Source organism: Aquarana catesbeiana, linkage group LG03, assembly GCF_042186555.1.
Source record: "Aquarana catesbeiana isolate 2022-GZ linkage group LG03, ASM4218655v1, whole genome shotgun sequence".
NCBI classification, from domain to species: Eukaryota; Metazoa; Chordata; class Amphibia; order Anura; family Ranidae; genus Aquarana; species Aquarana catesbeiana.
This window is the reverse complement of record NC_133326.1, coordinates 328,680,190-328,702,139: the sequence shown is the minus strand read 5'-3', so window position 1 is coordinate 328,702,139 and position 21,950 is coordinate 328,680,190. Positions and strand designations below refer to the sequence as shown.

Genomic DNA, 21,950 nt, shown 5'->3' with positions numbered 1-21,950 from the left:
CTGCTGTCCCCAGGGCGGGTATGGCTGGTGGCTGCTGTCCCCAGGGCGGGTATGGCTGGTGGCTGCTGCTGCTGGATGTCCTCCAGGGCGGGTACTGCTGGCTGGTTCCCAACCCGCCATCGCCGAGCATCAGTGTGACAGGAGCTGGCTCTGAAGGAAGCATGAGGCTGCAGTAGAAAGCAGAGCCGATGCTTCCTGTATTGCTCCTGTCACAAGCAGAGTATATTTGGTATCACCCAGCCTGTGACAGGAACCAGCGCTATACAGGAGCCATCGGCTCCGCCTCCTCTAGCGCCGGCTCCGTTCTTCACAGTAATGCTCAGGGATGGCAGGTCAGGAACCCACAAACTGGGCTTGCTGACCCGTTATCCCTGAGCAGGAGGTGGCGGGCACTTCAGAGGTCAGTTGGGCACCCCTTGCACTAGCAATAAGGATAGCTGATGAGCAGTTCATCTTGTGGCTGTGCTGTGTGGCGAGGTGGGTGGAGGGCTTTGGAGGGGCGCAATTGAAATCTGGGGGGGTTGCAGCCCACCCCAGATACGGCCATGCAGTATTTACTTACCTGGTGCCCCTGTATTCCCTGCTGCCAATGATACTGCAAACATGGCAGCCCTTGCATCCCTCCAGGCGTACATTCACCTGGCTCGTCAATGTAGACAGTCGTGTGAGCACAGCATCACCGGTGTCCCTACAGATGTGCATGGGCTGGGATTGTCTGTGTCAGCCACCGTGCTTGCATGTCATCCCACCCCAGCACTCCCCTAGCTATGGCTATGCAGCATTTACTTACCTGGCATCGTTCCAGGCATGCATTTGCCTGGCTTGTCAATGTAGGCTGCCACAGCTGTTATGTTTGCCTGGCTTCAACGGTGTCCCTACAGACATGCATGGGCCGGGATTGTCTGCGTCGGTCACCTTGGCTGCTGTGCTTGCACGGCATCACCGATATCTCTCCAGACAGCCTAGGTCACATGCTATACTCTCTGGGGCCACAGGTTGGACACCCCTGGTCTAGGTTGTCATTTATCCAGGTCATGGTATAGCAAAGTAGTAATTGCATTCAACTGGACTTGTTATTGATTTTGAAGACGTCTCACAACTTATCCAAGCCAATTATTCAGTTCTAAAGAGTGTCAGGAACATAAAGTATCCCAGCATTTATAGCCACACAGAAAACTCAGTCACATTATTAAAATCATGATGGAATGAGTCAAAGCAGATACTGATTCTCCATGAACAGCATGGGAGGTGTGATAGTTTGTTCAAACATGCTGTTTTAATTACACAATCCAATCCCATGGTGCTAAGAATCCTGCAGTAGGTTTTAATTCTTCAATTTTCATAGCTGTAGATGTGTAGTCTTTTCAAATGCCAGGGTAGACATGTTAGAAAGGCAGCTGTGTAAATCACGTAAAGCCCAATCTCCAGCCAGCAATGTGCACAAGAGCAGCTCCCTTCCTCATTGGCTCAGACACAGCAGCGGGAGCCATTGGCCCCTGCTGTCAATCCCAGCCAGTGAGGAGGGTTGAGGACAAACAGAGTGGGGCTTGGGAGTAAGCACGTATGAGTGCACCCATAGCAAGCCACTTGCTATGGGGTTACTCAGCAGGGGGAGGAGCCCAGAGCACCTGGCGGGGGATCCAAGAGAAGGGTAGGAGCTGCACAGAGCACAAAACCACTGCACAGAGCAGGTAAGTATAACATTTTCCTTTAATATCACTTTAACACACATTGCAGACATTCTGGTACTATGGGATTGGATTGTGTAATCAGAACAGGGTGTTTGAACAAACTATCATACCTCTCATCCTTCTTGGACAATCAACATCTCACTTGACATATTCCATGGTGGCTGGAATAATGTGACAGACCTGTGTGGCTATAAATCCTGGGGTATGGCCCTGGCACTTATTAAAACTGAAGAAGCTGCTTTGATAAGCTGCAAAACATAAACAAGAACAAAAGGATGATAATAAAATTAGTAATGAGTATACAAATGCTCCCTATAGTGGATTTTTTTACAAATCCTATTTAACCGTGCACATTTACCTTCATGCACCTATTTAACCGTGCACATTTGTTTATTAAATTAATTTTTCAAAACTGACATAATACAACTTTTGCTTGTGAAAGTTAATGAACATTTCTCTGGCTTTATCAGAATCTACACGGTATAATGAGTACTTTAAGTTGATGAATATGTTAACCCAACAAGCATATCTAGTAACCATTGCATACTGGAGGATTTCCATGTGGGTAAGCATATCACAATGTGGGTTTTTAAAAAAAAAAAAAAAAAAAAAAAAAAAAAGAAGAAGAAGGATATAGAACTTTTGTGTATTTTATATATATATATATATATACACACACACACACACACACACACACACACACACACACTGCAAATACACTCTAATAGGATCCACTTACCGATTATGATGATCACGGTTTTTCAGTGCAAAGATGTCTTGGTCATTCTAGTAGGGGCTTAGGGACCTCGTCCTCAAAATATACTTCTGCCCCTGAAGGGCAACCGGCTTTTGGAGAGGCTCTGAAACAGTGAGGTCAATGAGGAAGCTTTAATGCATCTTGCAGTATATTGTTTTGCCCCAACTAAAGCACAAGGAACAACTTTGCAGTGAAAACATGGCAACACGACCTAGGCTATATTTAACAGATGTAGATGTATGACTTCTTCATAGCTCAACAGTTTGATTAAAAACACATTTTGTGTGGAGGTGAAAAGTTGAATGAGGTGAAATCAGCTCAGAAGGGGATTAGGAATGGCAGTACATGTCTTCTTTATTAAGAATGGGGGTTTTGGAATCATTTACCTTTTTTAGACTAAGGCATGACTATCTGAAGCCCCAAATATGCACACAAAACTACAAATATTTCCAGAAAAAGATGAGTAGTTTTAAGCCTCGTACACACACAATGAGATTATTGGATGAATGATTGCATGCTAGTCTCATATCAAAAATGAAGAGGTTACTAAAATTACGAAGATTCTTGCATGACAGAATACAACTTCGAAACTGATGTAATGTGTTGTATTTTATTGTAATGTATTCTTTAGTTTCCGAGCATGCGTGGTCTTGCTCTTGAGGTTTTTTTCGGATGAAAACTGTACTGATTAAAGTGATATTAAAGTCTTTGTTATTTTTAAACAAGAAAAACCAACATGTCATACTTACCTGCTCTGTGTAGTGGTTTTGCACAGAGCAGCCCAGATCCTCCTCTTCTCGAGTCACCTGCCAGTGCTCCTGGCCCCTCCTTCCTGCCGAGTGCTCCCACAGCAAGCAGCTTGCTGTGCAGCTCAGCCCCGCCCTCTCTCTCCCCTCATTGGCTCACTGACTTTGACAGCAGCAGGAGCCAATGGCGCCTGTTGAAGTGTCTCAGCCAATCAAGAGGGAGAGTCCCGGACAGCCAAGGCTTTCGTGCAACATCGCTGGATCGAGATGGCTCCCAAATATCAGGGGGGCTGCTGCACACAGAAAGTTATAAAAAGTCTACACACCCTTGTTGGGTTTATGTGATGTAAAAAAAAAAAAGTAAATGATTTCAGAAATGTTTCCACCTTTAATGTGACCTATAAACTGTACAACTCAATTGAAAAACAAACTGTAATCTTTTAGTGGGGGGTGGGGGGAGTAAAACAAAAATAAAATGAAATAATGTGATTGCATTAGTGTGTATATAACTGGGGATGTAGCTGTGTTCAGATTTAAGCAATTACATTCAAATCCATGTTAAATTGGAGTCAGTACACACCTGCCCTCATTTAAAGTGCCTCTGATTAACCCCAAATAAAGTTCAGCTGTTCTAGTAGGTCTTTCCTGAGATTTTCTTAGTCACATCCTACAGCAAAAGCCATGGTCCGCAGAGAGCTTGCAAAGCATCAGAACGATCTCATTGTTAAAAGGTATCAGTCAGGAGAGGGGTGCAAAAGAATTTCCAAGGCAATAAAAATACCATGGAACACAGTGAAGAAAATATGGCACAACAGTGACATTACCATGAACTGGACATCCTTCCAAAATTGGTGAAAAAACAAGAAAACTGGTCAGGGAGGCTGCCAAGAGGCCTACAGCAACATTAAAGGAGCTGCAGGAATATCTGGCAAGTACTGGCTGTGTGGTACATGTGACAACAATTGCCCGTATTCTTCATATGTCTGGGCTATGGGGTAGAGTGGCAAGAAGAAAAACATCCAAGCCTGGCTAAATTTTGCAAAAACACATCTGAAGTATCCCAAAAGCATGTGGGAAAATGTGTTCTGGTTTGATGAAAACAAGGTGGAACTTTTTGGCCATAATTCCAAATGATATGTTTGGCGCAAAAACAACACTGCACATCACCAAAAGAACACCATACCCACAGTGAAGCATGGTGGTAGCAGCATAATGCTTTTGGGCTGTTTTTCTTCATCTGCTTCATCTGGAACAGGGGCCTTAGTCAAGGTAGAGGGAATTATGAACAGTTAAAAATACCAGTCAATATTGGCACAAAACCTTCAGGCTTCTGCTGGAAAGCTGAACATGAAGAGGAACTTCATCTTTCAGCATGACAACGACCCAAAGCATACATCCAAATAAACAAAGGAATGGCTTCACCAGAAGAAGATTAAAGTTTTGGAATGGCTCAGCCAGAACCCACACCTGAATCTGATTGAAAATCTGTGGGGTGATCTGAAGAGGGCTGTGCACAGGAGATGCCCTCGTAATCTGACAGATTTGGAGTGTTTTTGCAAAGAAGAGTGGGCAAATATTGCCAAGTCAAGATGTGCCATGCTGATAAGACTGATACTCAAAATGACTGAGTGCTATAATAAAATCAAAAGGTGCCTCAACAAAGTATTAGTTTAAGGGTGTGCACAGTTATGCAACCACATTTTTTTTATTTTTACTTCCCTCCACCAAAAAGATTTCAGTTTGTTGTTCAACTGAATTGTACAGTTTATAGGTCACATTAAAGGTGGAAAAAGTTCTGAAATTATTTATCTTTGTTTATCTCAGGGGGTTGTGGCATTACTCAGGGACCTGAAGAGAGAGAGAAGAGTGGAGTGATGTAAGAGCTGAAATTTTTTTTTTGCTGCACTGTATTATAGACACACACAAACAGCTCTGAAAAGAGCAGAGGGACAGGTTATAGTGGTTCTAAAGGCAGACTTTTTTTTTTACCTTAATGCATTCTATGTATTAAAGTGGTTGTTAACGCACTGTAAGAACTTCATATAATCCTCATTGTTTCCTAATAGGTGCTCCTGTGTCTGTCTTTTATAAAAAAAAAAAATAAAAAAAAAAACACAACGCAGATTATACCTCATTTCAGAGCGCCTCTCGGCGCTCACGTGACCAACCGTCTCTCTCTTCCCCATCTGACAAATGCATCGGGCGAGGCCAGGATCCCCCCGCTGATGTCAGGAGGGGAGGAGGAGGAGGAAAGAGGCGGCTGGTCACGTCAGCACCGAGCGGCGCTCTGAAATGAGGTGTAATATGCATTTTTTTTTTAAGTAAAACACAGACACAGGAGCACCTATCCTTAGGAAATGAGAATTATATAAGATATTAAATGTTATTTCAGCAGCAGGAGCTGAGGAGGGAGGGGGGTGAGGTGGACAGGAGAGCTGTGGATGATGGAGGCATATAAACCGACCACAGTGTCAGGTCTCAGCAGCCATGATACACCGTGGTCAGTTTACAAAGGGGAGGGCAGAAACTGGCAGGAGCAGCCAGGTATTTCAGGTGATACAGGGGGCCAAATTGCACAGCACAAGCACTGTGCTGTATAACATGCTTTAAAAGATCGGGATCCATTTTTTTCAGTTTAACAAATACTTAACCAGTTGCCGACCGCCGCACGACGATGTACGTCGACAGAGCGGCACGGGCAGGCAAAAGGACTTACAGGTACGTCCTTGCCTGCCCGCGGGGGGGGGTCTGATCGGACCCCCCCCCCCCCCCCCCCGGTGCCTGCAGCGGTCGGCAAATCTCCCCCGGCGATCGGTGGTGAGGGGGAGGCCATCCATTCGTGGCCCCCCCCCTCGCGATCGCTCCCAGCCAATGGGATCATTTCCCTGCCTCTGTATTGTACACAGAGGCAGAGGAAATTATGTCATCTCTCCTCGGCTCGGTATTTTCCGTTCCGGGCCGAGGAGAGAAGACTGTAATGTGAGTGCACCAACACACACACACACAGTAGAACATGCCAGGCACACAAAACACCCCGATCCCCCCCCCGATCGCCCCCCCCCCAATCACCCCCCCCTGTCACAAACTGACACCAAGCAGGTTTTTTTTTTTTTTTTTTTTCTTTTTTCTGATTACTGTATTGGTGTCAGTTTGTGACAGTTACAGTGTTAGGGCAGTGAGTGTTAGGCCCCCTTTAGGTCTAGGATACCCCCCTAACCCCCCCTAATAAAGTTTTAACCCCTTGATCACCCCCCGTCACCAGTGTCGCTAAGCGATCATTTTTCTGATCGCTGTATTAGTGTCGCTGGTGACGCTAGTTAGGGACGTAAATATTTAGGTTCGCCGTCAGCGTTTTATAGCGACAGGGACCCCCATATACTATCTAATAAATGTTTTAACCCCTTGATTGCCCCCTAGTTAACCCTTTCACCACTGATCACCGTATAACCGTTACGGGTGACGCTGGTTAGTTCGTTTATTTTTTATAGTGTCAGGGCACCCGCCGTTTATTACCGAATAAAGGTTTAGCCCCCTGATCGCCCGGCGGTGATATGCGTCGCCCCAGGCAGCGTCAGATTAGCGCCAGTACCGCTAACACCCACGCACGCAGCATACGCCTCCCTTAGTGGTATAGTATCTGATCGGATCAATATCTGATCCGTTCAGATCTATACTAGCGTCCCCAGCAGTTTAGGGTTCCCAAAAACGCAGTGTTAGCGGGATCAGCCCAGATACCTGCTAGCACCAGCGTTTTGCCCCTCCGCCCGGCCCAGCCCAGCCCACCTAAGTGCAGTATCAATCGATCACTGTCACTTACAAAACACTAAACGCATAACTGCAGCGTTCGCAGAGTCAGGCCTGATCCCTGCGATCGCTAACAGTTTTTTTGGTAGCGTTTTGGTGAACTGGCAAGCACCAGCCCCAGGCAGCGTCAGGTTAGTGCCAGTAGCGCTAACACCCACACACGCACCGTACACCTCCCTTAGTGGTATAGTATCTGAACTGATCAATATCTGATCTGATCCGATCAGATCTATACTGGCGTCCCCAGCAGTTTAGGGTTCCCAAAAACGCAGTGTTAGTGGGATCAGCCCAGATACCTGCTAGCACCTGCGTTTTGCCCCTCCGCCCGGCCCAGCCCAGCCCACCCAAGTGCAGTATCGATCGATCACTGTCACTTACAAAACACTAAACGCATAACTGCAGCGTTCGCAGAGTCAGGCCTGATCCCTGCGATCGTTAACAGTTTTTTTGGTAGCGTTTTGGTGAACTGGCAAGCGCCAGCGGCCTAGTACACCCCGGTCATAGTCAAACCAGCACTGCAGTAACACTTGGTGACGTGGCGAGTCCCATAAGTGCAGTTCAAGCTGGTGAGGTGGCAAGCACAAATAGTGTCCCGCTGCCACCAAAAAGACAAACACAGGCCCGTCGTGCCCATAATGCCCTTCCTGCTGCATTCGCCAATCCTAATTGGGAACCCACCACTTCTGCAGCGCCCGTACTTCCCCCATTCACATCCCCAACCAAATGCAGTCGGCTGCATGAGAGGCATTTTTATGTCCTCCCGAGTACCCCTACCCAACGAACCCCCCCCAAAAAAGATGTTGTGTCTGCAGCAAACGCGGACATAGGCGTGACACCCGCTATTATTGTCCCTCCTGTCAATCCTGGTCTTTGCATTGGTGAATGTTTTGAAGGCTACCATTCACTAGTTGAGTATTAGCGTAGGGTACAGCATTGCACAGACTAGGACACACTTTCACAGGGTCTCCCAAGATGCCATCGCATTTTGAGAGACCCGAACCTGGAACTGGTTACAGTTATAAAAGTTACAGTTACAAAAAAAGTGTAAAAAAAAAAAAAACAAACAAAAATATAAAATAAAAAATAATAGTTGTCGTTTTATTGTTCTCTCTCTCTCTATTGTCTCTCTATTGTTCTGCTCTTTTTTACTGTATTCTATTCTGCAATGTTTTATTGTTATTATGTTTTATCATGTTTGCTTTTCAAGTATGCAATTTTTTATACTTTACCGTTTACTGTGCTTTATTGTTAACCATTTTTTTGTCTTCAGGTACACCATTCACGACTTTGAGTGGTTATACCAGAATGATGCTTGCAGGTTTAGGTATCATCTCGGTATCATTCTTTTCAGTCAGCGGTCGGCTTTCATGTAAAAGCAATCCTAGCGGCTAATTAGCCTCTAGACTGCTTTTACAAGCCATGGGAGGGAATGCCCCCCCCCCACCGTCTTCCGTGTTTTTCTCTGGCTCTCCTGTCTCAACAGGGAACCTGAGAATGCAGCCGGTGATTCAGCCAGCTGACCATAGAGCTGATCAGAGACCAGAGTGGCTCCAAACATCTCTATGGCCTAAGAAACCGGAAGCTACGAGCATTTTATGACTTAGATTTCGCCGGATGTAAATAGCGCCATTGGGAAATTGGGGAAGCATTTTATCACACCGATCTTGGTGTGGTCAGATGCTTTGAGGGCAGAGGAGAAATCTAGGGTCTAATAGACCCCAATTTTTTCAAAAAAGAGTACCTGTCACTACCTATTGCTATCATAGGGGATATTTACATTCCCTGAGATAACAATAAAAATGATTAAAAAAAAAAAAAAAAAAAATGAAAGGAACAGTTTTAAAATAAGATAAAAAAGCAAAAATAATAAAGAAAAAAAAAAAAAAAAAAAAGCACCCCTGTCCCCCCTGCAAGCGTCGGTCTGGCGTCAAATGTAAACAGCAATTGCACCATGCATGTGAGGTATCACCGCGACGGTCAGATCGAGGGCAGTAATTTTAGCAGTAGACCTCCTCTGTAAATCTAAAGTGGTAACCTGTAAAGGCTTTTAAAGGCTTTTAAAAATGTATTTATTTTGTTGCCACTGCACGTTTGTGTGCAATTGTAAAGCATGTCATGTTTGGTATCCATGTACTCGGCCTAAGATCATCTTTTTTATTTCATCAAACATTTGGGCAATATAGTGTGTTTTAGTGCATTAAAATGTAAAAAAGTGTGTTTTTTCCCCAAAAAATGCGTTTGAAAAATCGCTGCGCAAATACTGTGTGAAAAAAAAAATGAAACACCCACCATTTTAATCTGTAGGGCATTTGCTTTAAAAAAATATATAATGTGTGGGGGTTCAAAGTAATTTTCTTGCAAAAAAAAATAATTTTTTCATGTAATCAAAAAGTGTCAGAAAGGGCTTTGTCTTCAAGTGGTTAGAAGAGTGGGTGATGTGTGACATAAGCTTCTAAATGTTGTGCATAAAATGCCAGGACAGTTCAAAACCCCCCCAAATGACCCCATTTTGGAAAGTAGACACCCCAAGCTATTTGCTGAGAGGCATGTCGAGTCCATGGAATATTTTATATTGTGACACAAGTTGCGGGAAAGAGACAAATTTTTTTTTTTTTGCACAAAGTTGTCACTAAATGATATATTGCTCAAACATGTCATGGGAATATGTGAAATTACACCCCAAAATACATTCTGTTGCTTCTCCTGAGTACGGGGATACCACATGTGTGAGACTTTTTGGGAGCCTAGCCGCGTATGGGACCCCGAAAACCAAGCACCGCCTTCAGGCTTTCTAAGGGTGTAAATTTTTGATTTCACTCTTCACTGTCTATCACAGTCTCGGAGGCCATGGAATGCCCAGGTGGCACAAAACCCCCCCAAATGACCCCATTTTGGAAAGTAGACACCCAAAGCTATTTGCTGAGAGGTATAGTGAGTATTTTGCAGACCTCACTTTTTGTCACAAAGTTTTGAAAATTAAAAAAAGAAAAAAAAAATTTTTTTTTTTGTCTTTCTTCATTTTCAAAAACAAATGAGAGCTGCAAAATACTCACCATGCCTCTCAGCAAATAGCTTGGGGTGTCTACTTTCCAAAATGGGGTCATTTGGGGGGGGGTTGTGCCATCTGGGCATTTTATGGCCTTCAAAACTGTGATAGGTAGTGAGGAGTAAAATCAAAAATGTACGCCCCTAGAAATCCTGAAGGCAGTGATTGGTTTTCGGGGCCCCGTATGCGGCTAGGCTCCCAAAAAGTCCCACACATGTGGTATCCCCATACTCAGGAGAAGCAGCTAAATGTATTTTGGGGTGCAATTCCACATATGCCCATGGCCTGTGTGAGCAATATATCATTTAGTGACAACTTTTTGTAATTTTTTTTTTTTTTTTTGTCATTATTCAATCACTTGGGACAAAAAAAATGAATATTCAATGGGCTCAACATGCCTCTCAGCAATTTCCTTGGGGTGTCTACTTTCCAAAATGGGGTCATTTGTGGGGGTTTTGTACTGCCCTGCCATTTTAGCACCTCAAGAAACGACATAGGCAGTCATAAATTAAAGGCTGTGTAAATTCCAGAAAATGTACCCTAGTTTGTAGGCGCTATAACTTTTGCGCAAACCAATAAATATACACTTATTGACATTTTTTTACCAAAGACATGTGGCCAAATACATTTTGGCCTAAATGTATGACTAAAATTGAGTTTATTGGATTTTTTTTAGAACAAAAAGTAGAAAATATCATTTTTTTTCAAAATTTTCGGTCTTTTTCCGTGTATAGCGCAAAAAATAAAAACGGCAGAGGTGATCAAATACCATCAAAAGAAAGCTCTATTTGTGGGAAGAAAAGGACGCAAATTTCGTTTGGGTACAGCATTGCATGACCGTGCAATTAGCAGTTAAAGCGACACAGTGCCAAATTGGAAAAAGTGCTCTGGTCAGGAAGGGGGTAAATCCTTCCGGGGCTGAAGTGGTTAAAAAAAAAACTCCTGGGTGCAGCTCCCCCGAACCCTCTTATACTTACCCATCTCTACAGAGTCACATCTCAATCCAACAATGTGCATGAGAGCAGGGGTTTTCCTAGGTCTCTCCCTCCTCATTGGCTCACACAGCAGCAGAAGTGGTCAATCACAGCCAGTGAGCCAATGAGGAGACAGCAGGGGGGCCGAGCCACGCTCTGTGTGTGAATGTCCATTCACAGAAATGCGGCTTGGGGGCGAGCCTGCTGAAGTGCCCCCACAGCAAGAGGTTTGCTATAGGGCACTTGGCAGGGGGGAGGAACCAGGACCACCAGCGGGGTACCCAAAACGAAGAGGATTGGGCCTGCTCTGGGCAAAACCATTGTACACATGCTTGTTATTTAAAAAAATATATACATCCTTTCGAATCACTTTAAGGTTAAGTGTTGGGTTGCATTTCTGTAGGTGGAAGGGTTAAGAGTTATTTTAACAGTTAGGGATGGGTTAGAGGTCAGGGGCAATTATGGTAACTACACCCTATACTGAACTGGACAGTGAGCTCCTGGAATCAAAATCTAAAATTTGAACAAAGATTAATTTAATTCAAAATCTGAAAAATTACCATTGCAGATATGTATTTAGAAAAGGTAAATTAAACTGCACTATGCTCAAAATAAGCAAATATTAAAATTCCCCACTACTTAAGTTCAATATAGTGAATAGGTAAATTTCTTAGATATTGGATTGATACTTACTTGGTCTTGTGTTTTGCACCACTGATGTGAGCCTCATACTGTGCTATAGAATTCACAACAATATTGCATACGTCACAGGTGAAGCCGTTCCCAGCTGAAAGACACAGGAATAGCATGCATTTATTATGATGGATATCCCTAGGGTAAAGTCATTATATTACACTTTACACTTTTAAGATCCATGTGTGATCATTCAGTGTACCTCACACCCATTTGTTTTCTCAACATGTACACTTCGCAATCCCAATATGCATGTTTGATTGTCTGAAAACATGCATCAAATCATGCCAATATAGAAAACTGTCAGCCAGAGTGAGCATTGCCAGACATAAATTGACATTGGTTTTTAAAGCTGTGATCTATACAGATATAAAGGGCACACATTAAAGTGGAATTAAACTCCACTTTTGAACCTACAGTGAATCTCTCATAAATTTGCACTGTTTAGGAGATTTTCACACAACATGCAGCCAGTGACGTCACTGGCGCATGTGCGCTAAAGAGAAAGCACACCATGTCAGAGCCAAGGGCTCCTGTGCGCATGCACGAGTGACATTGCGGCCCCGGACACTCATACAGCCAGAGCTTGTGAACCCGGAAAGAACAGGTAACGATAGCAGCACCAGGAGCCTTGACAGCGTTGCGCTGGAGGGCTCCGTGTACAGATAGGTTTGCCATAATGTGCTAGTATGCAGTGCATACTAGTACACTATGACTTAAACCTGCAGGGGGCCTATTGTTTTATTTTTTTGGTGGTTTACTACCACTTTAATGCAGCTCTGTATTCAATACATAATTCAATGTATTTACTGTAAAAAAAAAAAAAAAAAAAAAATATCTTCTCCCTGCAAATTAATGTCACAATGTGCTAGCATGCATAGCATGCTAGCACATTTTGAAAGACTTACCTGAAAACAAAGCCTTCCAGCGGCACGCTGTCACCGCTGACAGGGCTACCATCTTCACCTGGTCTTTCTTCCGGGTTTGTGGGCAGCCGTCGTTTAATTGGCGGTGCCACAATAACGTCACTCCAGCAGCACGGCTCTCTTTATGAACGGTACATCATCCACTAAGAGCGCAGTGAGCCGGTGACGTCACCGTCAATCAAACAGCGGCCTTATTATGGGCTTACCTGTAGGTATAATTTTTTAAAAAAAGCCTTTACTACTACTTTAAATGGAAGTAGTTTAAGTACCCGAGCCAATCAGTTGTGCTGCCATGCATTGAGCTTGCTAATGGGAGGAGAGAGCAGAGTCACAGGCTGGGAAGTACAAAACCTGGAACTGTTACTAAACTGCAGCAGATAGAAATGAGATCTTCTGGGCTGTGCTGCCATAAAAAAAAAAAAAAAAAAAAAAAAAGATATTTCACAAAATGGACTGTGAATGCAGACTGTTGTGTGCGTCCACTACAGGTAATCGCTGGCTGTATGAACAGCCATGAATATCTGCAGCTGATGGAAAACGATTATTACCCACTTGCCAACCAGCGCCGTACCAGTACACCGTTGAGACGGAAGGGTGATATTTCAGTCACCTCTACAGCAATGATTGAGATATTTTTTTAGGGCTGGCATTGCCTTCAATGTAAAAAGTAAACCTAGCGGCTTTCCAATGCAACCAGCGGCATCCAGGTCCTGGGACACAGCGAGAGGAACTGATGTTGTTCCTCCCACAGTGTGATGTCAGAAACAGGAAGGGATGAGGATTTAATCACTTCCGGATCTGGGCTCATATAAAGAAGCCATTAGACCCAAGATCTCTCCATAAAGATCTGTCATGGCCCATGCTATCACAATGGATGTTGTTCATCCCTTCTGATAGCTATAAAAAGATACAAAAATAAAAAAAGTTTTTTTTTAAAAGTCCCCCCCCCCCCCACTCACTCACCCACTCACTCACAGGCAAAAGGCGAACACATACGTAGGTTATGCACATATGTAAGCTGTGTTTGCACCACACCTGGTATTGCCATGCACGTTCTAGTGAGAGCAATAATTCCAGACTTATAAAACATCGCCTATGGAGATTTTTAAGTGCCACAGTTTGGCACCGTTCCAGGAACGTGCAATTTTAAAGCGTGACATGTTAGGTATCTATTTACTCGGCGTAACAACTTTTATATTTTACCAAACAATTGGGTATTCTATTGTGTTTTTGTGCATTAAATGTTTTTTTTTTTTCCCCAAAAAAATCGTGTTTGAAACTGTGCTGCGCAAATACCCTGTGACATAATTTGCAACACCCACAATTTTATTCTCTAGGGCCTCTGCTTAAAAAAAAAATAGTGTTGGGGGGGGGGTTCCAAGTAATTTACGAGAAAAAAAAAAAAAATGTAGATCTTTACATTTATGTGAGAAGTGTTAGAATTTGCCCGGTGTTAGTTAAAGTTTACAGGCTCAGCAGCCACACCCAGCTGCTCACAGGTGTCACTGCCATTCACACCAGGGAAAAAAAAAAGGGAATGTAGCCTTAGGCCAGACATAGATGAGTTGAAAACCAAACGTTGCGTCAATCGAAAATGGCCGATTCAATTGTGCCATTATTTGTTTTGTTCTTCTAAAAGAAAAAAAAATATGTATATTAAAAGCTACCAAAAGATATAGGGGCACTAGCTGGAAAGTGGCACGTATTAGAATCTGTAAGTTCAATTTGGTATTTAAAACAGTTGTAAACCGCTAGACGTTTTTTTTTTTTTTCCTTTAACACCCTTCAAGGTAAAACCATAATGTGCTAGTATGCATCTCATACTAGTACATTATGTTAAACTTACCTTAAAACGTAGCCCTCCCGCACCGAGATGTCAGAGCTGGAGGCCGCTTCCATCTTCCCCCATCTTGCTTCAATGCTCACAGACTCCGGCTCTGACTGGCCGGAGCTGCGATGAGGTCACTCCCAGGCATGCATGTGGGAGTTGCCGTTCACAGCACAGGGCTCTGAAGGAACGGCACGGGTCCTTCATAGTGCATGCGCCATTGATGTCACTGGCTGCATGTACAGTAAATATCGCCTAAGCGGTGCACGTTTAGGAGGCATTTACACTACCTATAGGTAAGCCTTATTATAGGCGTAACTATAGGTAAAAGTCAGTAATGGAAGTTAACTTCCACTTTAGGTGGCAGATGTGGAATGCTTTCTACAGGATAAAAGGAAACACTTTACCTTCATAAACCAGTTGCTTAAATCAGAAGACAGCACTAGGCCACAGTGATGGATTCCATGTAGGGACAGATGTGTTGCTGCCTATAGCTCTTGTTGAGATACGTTCCCAGCTAATATACATTCACAGTCCATTTAGTGAAATACTATTGTGTTATTTTGTTTTAATAGGGTGGGTCCTTGAAACCCACTTTTCATAGCTGAAATAAAAATTATACCCTGCTGGTGTTAGCTAGTGGCAAAAGATAAGTTACCTGGAATGAGGTGAGGGCATTCTCAGCATGATCTAGATGCCCAGGACTAAACTTGTGGCAAGGACAGACAAAAGTAAAAGATATCCATAGACAGGAGATGTTGAAGACTACACTTGGTCAAATCTAAAATTCTCTGTTGGTACCAACACCCTTTGCATAAGGATGTTAGAAATGGGAATTCATTTACTTGCGAAATGATTTGTAATTCTGTTAGCTATCTTTGAAACCTAGCCCTGCCTGGCAGAACAGCCAGGTTCATGACCTCCAAAGCAACAGAAAAGATAGGACAGGAACACCCTTCCACAGGCACCTGCTGATTGAACAATGAAGGCCTCCTCAACTCTGCCTCTTCTTCTCAGCTCAAGCGCACTGCAGCAGAGCTCCACTACCCACAGGACCTATGTTAACATGGTTTTGCATTACTGTTCACGTCTATGGAAATGCAAAACCCCCCCCCCCAAAAAAACAAACAATTGAAGTAGATCATAAAAGGAGATTCACTGTGCTCGTTGATTCCTTCTAAATGATCTCAGAATCCTCTCAAACTGATGCCATGGAAAAGACTAAGTGCTGCTATGCAAGGGATGAGTAAAGGCTGATATGAATACATTAAAAAAAAAAAAAAAAAAATGAAGGTACGGTAGATTTTATGATAAATTTGCCATTGTAATGGATTAGTCTACTGTATTGTATTAAGACTGTCTGGAGTTTTGAATAAAAAAAAATATCAGGTGATATTTGTCCAAATGTTTAAATTAAGAACATAGGAAAATACTTTTTGGAGTTGTTCTAAGTAAAAAAAAAAAAAAACGAAGCCTAACTGGGAGGAGTTGGGTGAAGTTTCCTGTGTTGAAACCTCTGGCCAATGATATGCATGTATGGAGTTAAAGTTGTGGACATTGGGATTGGACACATGTTGACAGCCTCCATCCACTGCTGGGTAAAATTTTATCAGAAGCAACAGTATATGCTAGTTTTTAAAAACCATGCATGCTTCAAATGTGTTACAAATTGCAGTATATAAGAGAATCAAGTCTAGAAACTGTAACTTTTCTTACAGCTGCTAATCAGCGAAAGCACTGATTTTACTAAAAGTGTTACTAAAACGCAGGACTCTGCATTCACTATATCTGGTCTCCCACAGTACACAGAACATGGAAATGCAATTATTTTTGTAAATATAAACTGCTAAATACCTTTTCTCATCAGCAGTATATAGAAGTCTTATGACTTCCTATGGCCTATAAGGCTGCATGACACCCGCCCCACCAAAAAAAACAAAAACAAAACAGCACACTCTAGCAATACACAGCAAACTGAGCATGTGCAGTCTGTCTCCAAGGCTTTGTTCTATCAGCAAATGGATTGGGGACAGTAAAAGAGGGGGGAGGATAAAACAGCCTTTACACACAATGCAGAGTATTAACCCCTTAGGTACCACAGCCCATATAACATGCATGCTTTACTGCATATACAGACTGAATTTACTGTTGTGGGTTTGGTAACACTTTTAAGCTGAACTTCACTGCATATGGGCACCAAACGCACTATTTAAATTATTTTAATATGCAAAGCAAACTCTCCCATCCATCCAGGTCTCCATGCTTGAGTAAAGGCAAATTATTCATCTAGCATTAAATTGGAATCCATCTGCCCTCAAAACATGCATGCAGGAGTGTGCGCTTAGCTTTGAAGACTCCTGGGATGTATGACATATTTTGCATAGGCAAGAAGCTAGAAATTAACTGAAGAAATGTAAAAAAAAAAAAAAGTTTAAAAACAACTGACATACTTTCCCATCTATTTACGAATACTAGCAGAAAAATAATCAAATGTTGATTGGGAGAGCGGTGTTCCGCTTTAACTGGAAACAAAGATTTGCATGGTCTAGGGAGTAGATTTGCCTTCACTTAAAAAATGCTGTAGGTCAGAGGTGAAAGCATAATTTTAGGAAACGGGTGACCATTCCATATTAGCTATAGAATACTGGAACTGTTATAACGTAAAAGTCCATTCAATGTGTCCTATAGTATATCTAAACCCAAGAATACATTCCAGCTTGCTAGTTCTTTGATGTGGTGGCTGCATTGGTTTATTTTCAGGCAAATACATTTTTGCAGATATATAAAATGCCTGTTGATCCTACCAGTCCTTGTACCTTTGTGTACTAAACTGAAATATAAAAGAATGTTATGAGCCATCTCATCTGTCTTCTGTAAAATTACAGAACACCTCTGAGAGGTGGTGGTGGTGTTTGCAGTCCAAAATAGGAGGAAAGCAGCCTAGGGCAACAATACTTCTCCACAGATACAGTACAATGAAAGAGAATTGCCACCCCAGGTCAGGAAGTGTTACTGGCAGGATTTACACTGTTGAGATGTTACAAATGCTTTCTTCATTAAAGTGGTAGTAAACTTGTTAGAAGAAAAAAAACAAAACAAAAAACACACAAACACTTTCTACCTGCAAGGTAAAGGCATAATGTGCTAGTATGTATTGCATACTAGCACATTAAGAAAAACTTACCTTGAAACAAAGCTGTCACCATTGCAGAGGCTTCCATCTTCATTTGGTGTTCCTTCCAAGTACGTGGGCTGCGGCCACTTGAATGGCCAAGCCACGATGACATTGCATGCGTCATGGCAACAGCATGGGTATGCCATTCCTTCACATTGCATGTGCCAGTGACGTGACTGGCTGCTAATCAGGCGAATATCTCCTAAACTGTGCATGTTTAGGAGATATTCATGTAATGCGGTTGTAATAAGCTCCTGTCCCTTTAAGGAGAATATGAAATTATTGTTTTTGTTTTAAAATATATAAAACGGTGCTTTTTTCAGTGTCATTTGGCTCTTTCCATGTTGTAAAATACCTGGTTGGTCCTGCCTGTTCCTGTGCGTACTGGCCACACTCGAAGTAGCTGTTGATTCAAGACAGCGTTGTCAGTTTAGGTGCCTTCATTATCCTGCTCTCTCCTCAGAGTCTCTGCATCTCCCCCTCCCTCTCATTTCCATAGTGTCTGAACCCCGAAGCCCATCTCCTCCCCCCCTGCTTGGGTAATACCATTCTCTGCATCTGCTACAGTGCTTTTTTTTTTTTTTTACATCTGTTACTTTTATCCTGTTTTAGGTCTATGTTTAGTACAGTGTGCATTTTCTTATAATTAAAAAAATTGGTACATGCCTTCTTTGCACAGTGCTGCTGTGCAGTCAGGTGTCCTCCCTCTGCCATCTTGCATACATCAGAAGGGAATCTCTGCTCCTCCCACTGTGCTCTCAGATTGAGAAGGGAAGCACAGGGAGGACACAACTGCACAGCAGCACTGTGCAAAGACTGTATTTAGCATTAGAATATTAGGAACACACACACGCTGTACTAAACAGACCTAAAACAGAGGATCAAAGTAATTAAAGCGGAGTTCCACCCTAAAGTGGAACTTCCGCTCATCGGATCCCCCCCCCCCGGTGCCTCAATTGGCACATTTCAGGGGGGAGGGGGGGTGCAGATACCTGTATAATACAGGTATCCGGGAATAGCTAGCCGCAAATGCCCACCCCCCGTTGTGTTGTGGGAAACACACAGTTCCCACAACACAACGGTGACCAGTGTAGACACGCAGCGCGACTCGCGCATGCACAGTAGGGAACCGGGCAGTGAAGCCGCAACGCTTCACTTCCTGATTCCCTGACCGAGGATGGCAGTGGGGACAGCCAAGAGACAAGCGATCGATCGGCTGCCGACATCGCTGGACCCTGGAACAGGTAAGTGTCCATTTATTAAAAGTCAGCAGCTGCAGTATTTGTAGCTGCTGGCTTTTAATATTTTTGTTTTAAGGTGGAGCTCCTCTTTAATTGATGTGACTTTACAACCACTTTAACCTACAGGTAAGCTTTAATCTAAACAAAATCCAGGGATTACTACCCCTTAAAAAAGTGTTACCCCAAAAATTAAATAGGACATATGTTTTTTGCATTCATATTTTTTTAATAAATGTAACCTGTTTTGTTTAGCATTTTTTTTTGTAAAATACCTGGGTGGTGATCCTGCTTTCTCTTGTTGCTGCTGACCACATCAAGCACAGAAGCAGATGCATGCTGACATGGTCACCTTGTGTACCTGGGATTGCTGCCAAGTGCAACAGGACGCAGTGCCAATGCATGGTGTGCCTGTATCTTCCATGCCAAGCTCTGCCACCATGTCCCCATTAATAATTATTTCCGTACTACAGCATGGTGCGTTTGTAGTGACTTACTGGCTGCCCAGCAGAACTTGATTGACAGTGGCCCATGGCAGAGATTATGGGCAAGACTCGCCCCCTGCAGAATGTGACTGTCAAGAAGCTCCTGGTAGGAATCAGGATCAGTAGGAGTCTCCCCCACTCCTCAAAGCTTGGGAACATGAAAGGATACAGTGATCATGTGACCACCAAGAAACCCCAGGTCAAAAGGGTTTTTGAAATTCATTTGAGAAAAAATAAGTAATATGGCATTTCCATAAGAGCACTTGTAAAAGTGAACATGCATTTACTCTCTTGGGGCTGGCCACATGCAAAAAGATTCGACCTCTCGCCGGATAGGCCTTGGCGCCGAGCGGCTGCATATTTGCATGCATTAGTGCAAAAACTGCACGTGCTCTGCACAGTTACCGGCGGCTAACGGAAAGCTCCTGATCGCTGCTTGCGATTGGGAGCTTTCCTATCATGTGACCGCCGTGACAGCCAATCACGTGACCATAAACCCCTCCCAGCATCCTAAACTCCTTAAAGGACCAAGAGGTGCTGGCTCTAAGGGGTTAATACACTGAAGTGTTGACACGTGAAAGTGTATGTTGCGTAAAACACTGTTTTTGAGGAAGGGTTAGAATTCCTGTAGCTATCTTGGGCTTCCTTTGAAAGATTTTCCGTGCCACCAACAACAGATTTACTAGACAGGAAGTGTAGGAAAACCTGCTAAAGGATACAGACTGCTAAAAAAAAACAAAAAAAAAAAACAAAAAAAAAACAAAAAAAAAACACCACACCACAAACACCCCACACACAGAATTTATATATTTCTTTTTTTTTTTGCAAAGCCTTGTCAGAAAATGTACCAACTTGCACTTGACTTTGTCCTTAATGAACAAATCCCAGGAGCTGGGTAAGCAATGCTCATGCAAGAAAAGTTTCAGTGAACAGAACTGTAAATTTTGAAAATCCAAAAAAAAAAAAAAACCACAAACCTAAAATTGCTGTTTTTTTTTTTTTTTTTTTTTTTTTTTTTAGTAAACTCTGCAGCTACATGCTCAATCATATCATAGTTCCTTCGTAGTCTACAATTAGGTGGTTGAGCTGCAGTTTAACTTTCCCCTCTAAACTGCAAAGGCAGCCGGATGGGGCTGTACACATGCCATGGCTGTGATACTTTGTGGCACAGCAAAAAAAGTCATTTCCCCGATAGCGTTCAGTGGGTAGTACCATTAATGAACCAACTCTTAAGTGAATGGGGCCTAGATCTTCCTGCCAATCATAAGGTGTCTGCAGAAGGCAAGACCTCCTTGGGGAATTCATCAGATCATCAATAATATAATACCAATGAGTATAATTAGTTAAACTTCAGTGCTCGGGGGGGAGGGGGGGTTGAGGGAATATATGTCCACCAGCCCCATGTCTTACAGGCCTCTCAAAACTTCTTAACCACTTGCCGACCATGTCATGCAGATACACTACAGCACAATGGCACTCCTGGGTGACATACCATACTGGTACGTCCTACCCGTTTTCGGCCACCAGAGGGCACGCGTGCCTGCCGCACAGCGAGGGACCCGATGCATGTGGCTGTCGGGCATTATCGTCAGCATGGGCATTTGTGTGTGTAAACACACATTCCTGTGCTGTCGGAGAAGAGCCATATCGTTTCTTTCTTCTAAGTAGGAAAAACAATATGGCTCCTCTCCTAGTCACTCCCATCCCCACACAGTTAGAACATGAGGGAACACACATTTAACCCCTTGATGGCCCCCTAGCGTTAACCCCTTCCCTGCCAGTGACATTTACACAGTAATCAGTGCATTTTTATAGCACTGATCGCTGTATAAATGCCAATGGTCCCAAAAAAAGTGTCAAAAGTCTCCGATCTGTCCGTCGCAATGTTGCGGTACCGCAAAAAAAAAAAAAAAAAAAAATTATAATTAATATATATATATATATATATATATATATATATATTAATTATAATATATATTAATCACCGCCATTACTAGAAAAATAAACAAAACAATAATAAAAATGCCATAAATCTTTCCCATAGTTTGCAGACGCTATAACTTTTGCGCAAACCAATCAATGTACGCTTATTGTGATTTTTTTTTTTTTTTTTTACTAAAAATATGTAAAAGAATATATATTGGCCTAAACTGATGCAGAAATGTGTTAAAAAAAAAAAAAAAAAAAAAAAAAAAAAAACACCTTTTGGGGATATTTATTATAGCAAAAAAGTAAAAAAAAAAAAAAATTTTTTTTCCCCCAAAATTGTCGTTCTTATTTTGTTTATAGCACAAGTGATCAAATACCCCCAAAAGAAAGCTCTATTTGTGGGAAAAAAGGACGCAAATTTCATTTGGGTATAGCGAACGACCCACCAATTGTCAGTTAAAGCGACGCAGTGCCAAATTGTAAAAAGTGCTCTGGTCAGGAAGGGGGTAAAATCTTCCGGTGCTGAAGCTGTTAAGAGGCCCCAAAACAGCTGACTATGGTGATATAGGCAGACTGTGCACAAATCTCTACAATTAAGTGGATCTCCTTTTTTGTTCAAAGTGAAAAATCCCAGCGAATAACACCACTCATATGAATG

The 21,950-nt window shown here is 42.8% G+C and overlaps 1 protein-coding gene across 1 annotated transcript in view; it reads right to left on the bottom strand.

The window, feature by feature from the left end:
• ZNF346 (zinc finger protein 346) overlaps nt 1–21,950 on the bottom strand; it is a 53,110-nt gene that overhangs the window by 9,095 nt on the left and 22,065 nt on the right. Inside the window, exon 6 of the mRNA XM_073620480.1 lies at nt 11,712–11,805. Within this exon, the coding sequence (XP_073476581.1) occupies nt 11,712–11,805 (94 nt within the window). The remainder of the gene's footprint in view (nt 1–11,711; nt 11,806–21,950) is intronic.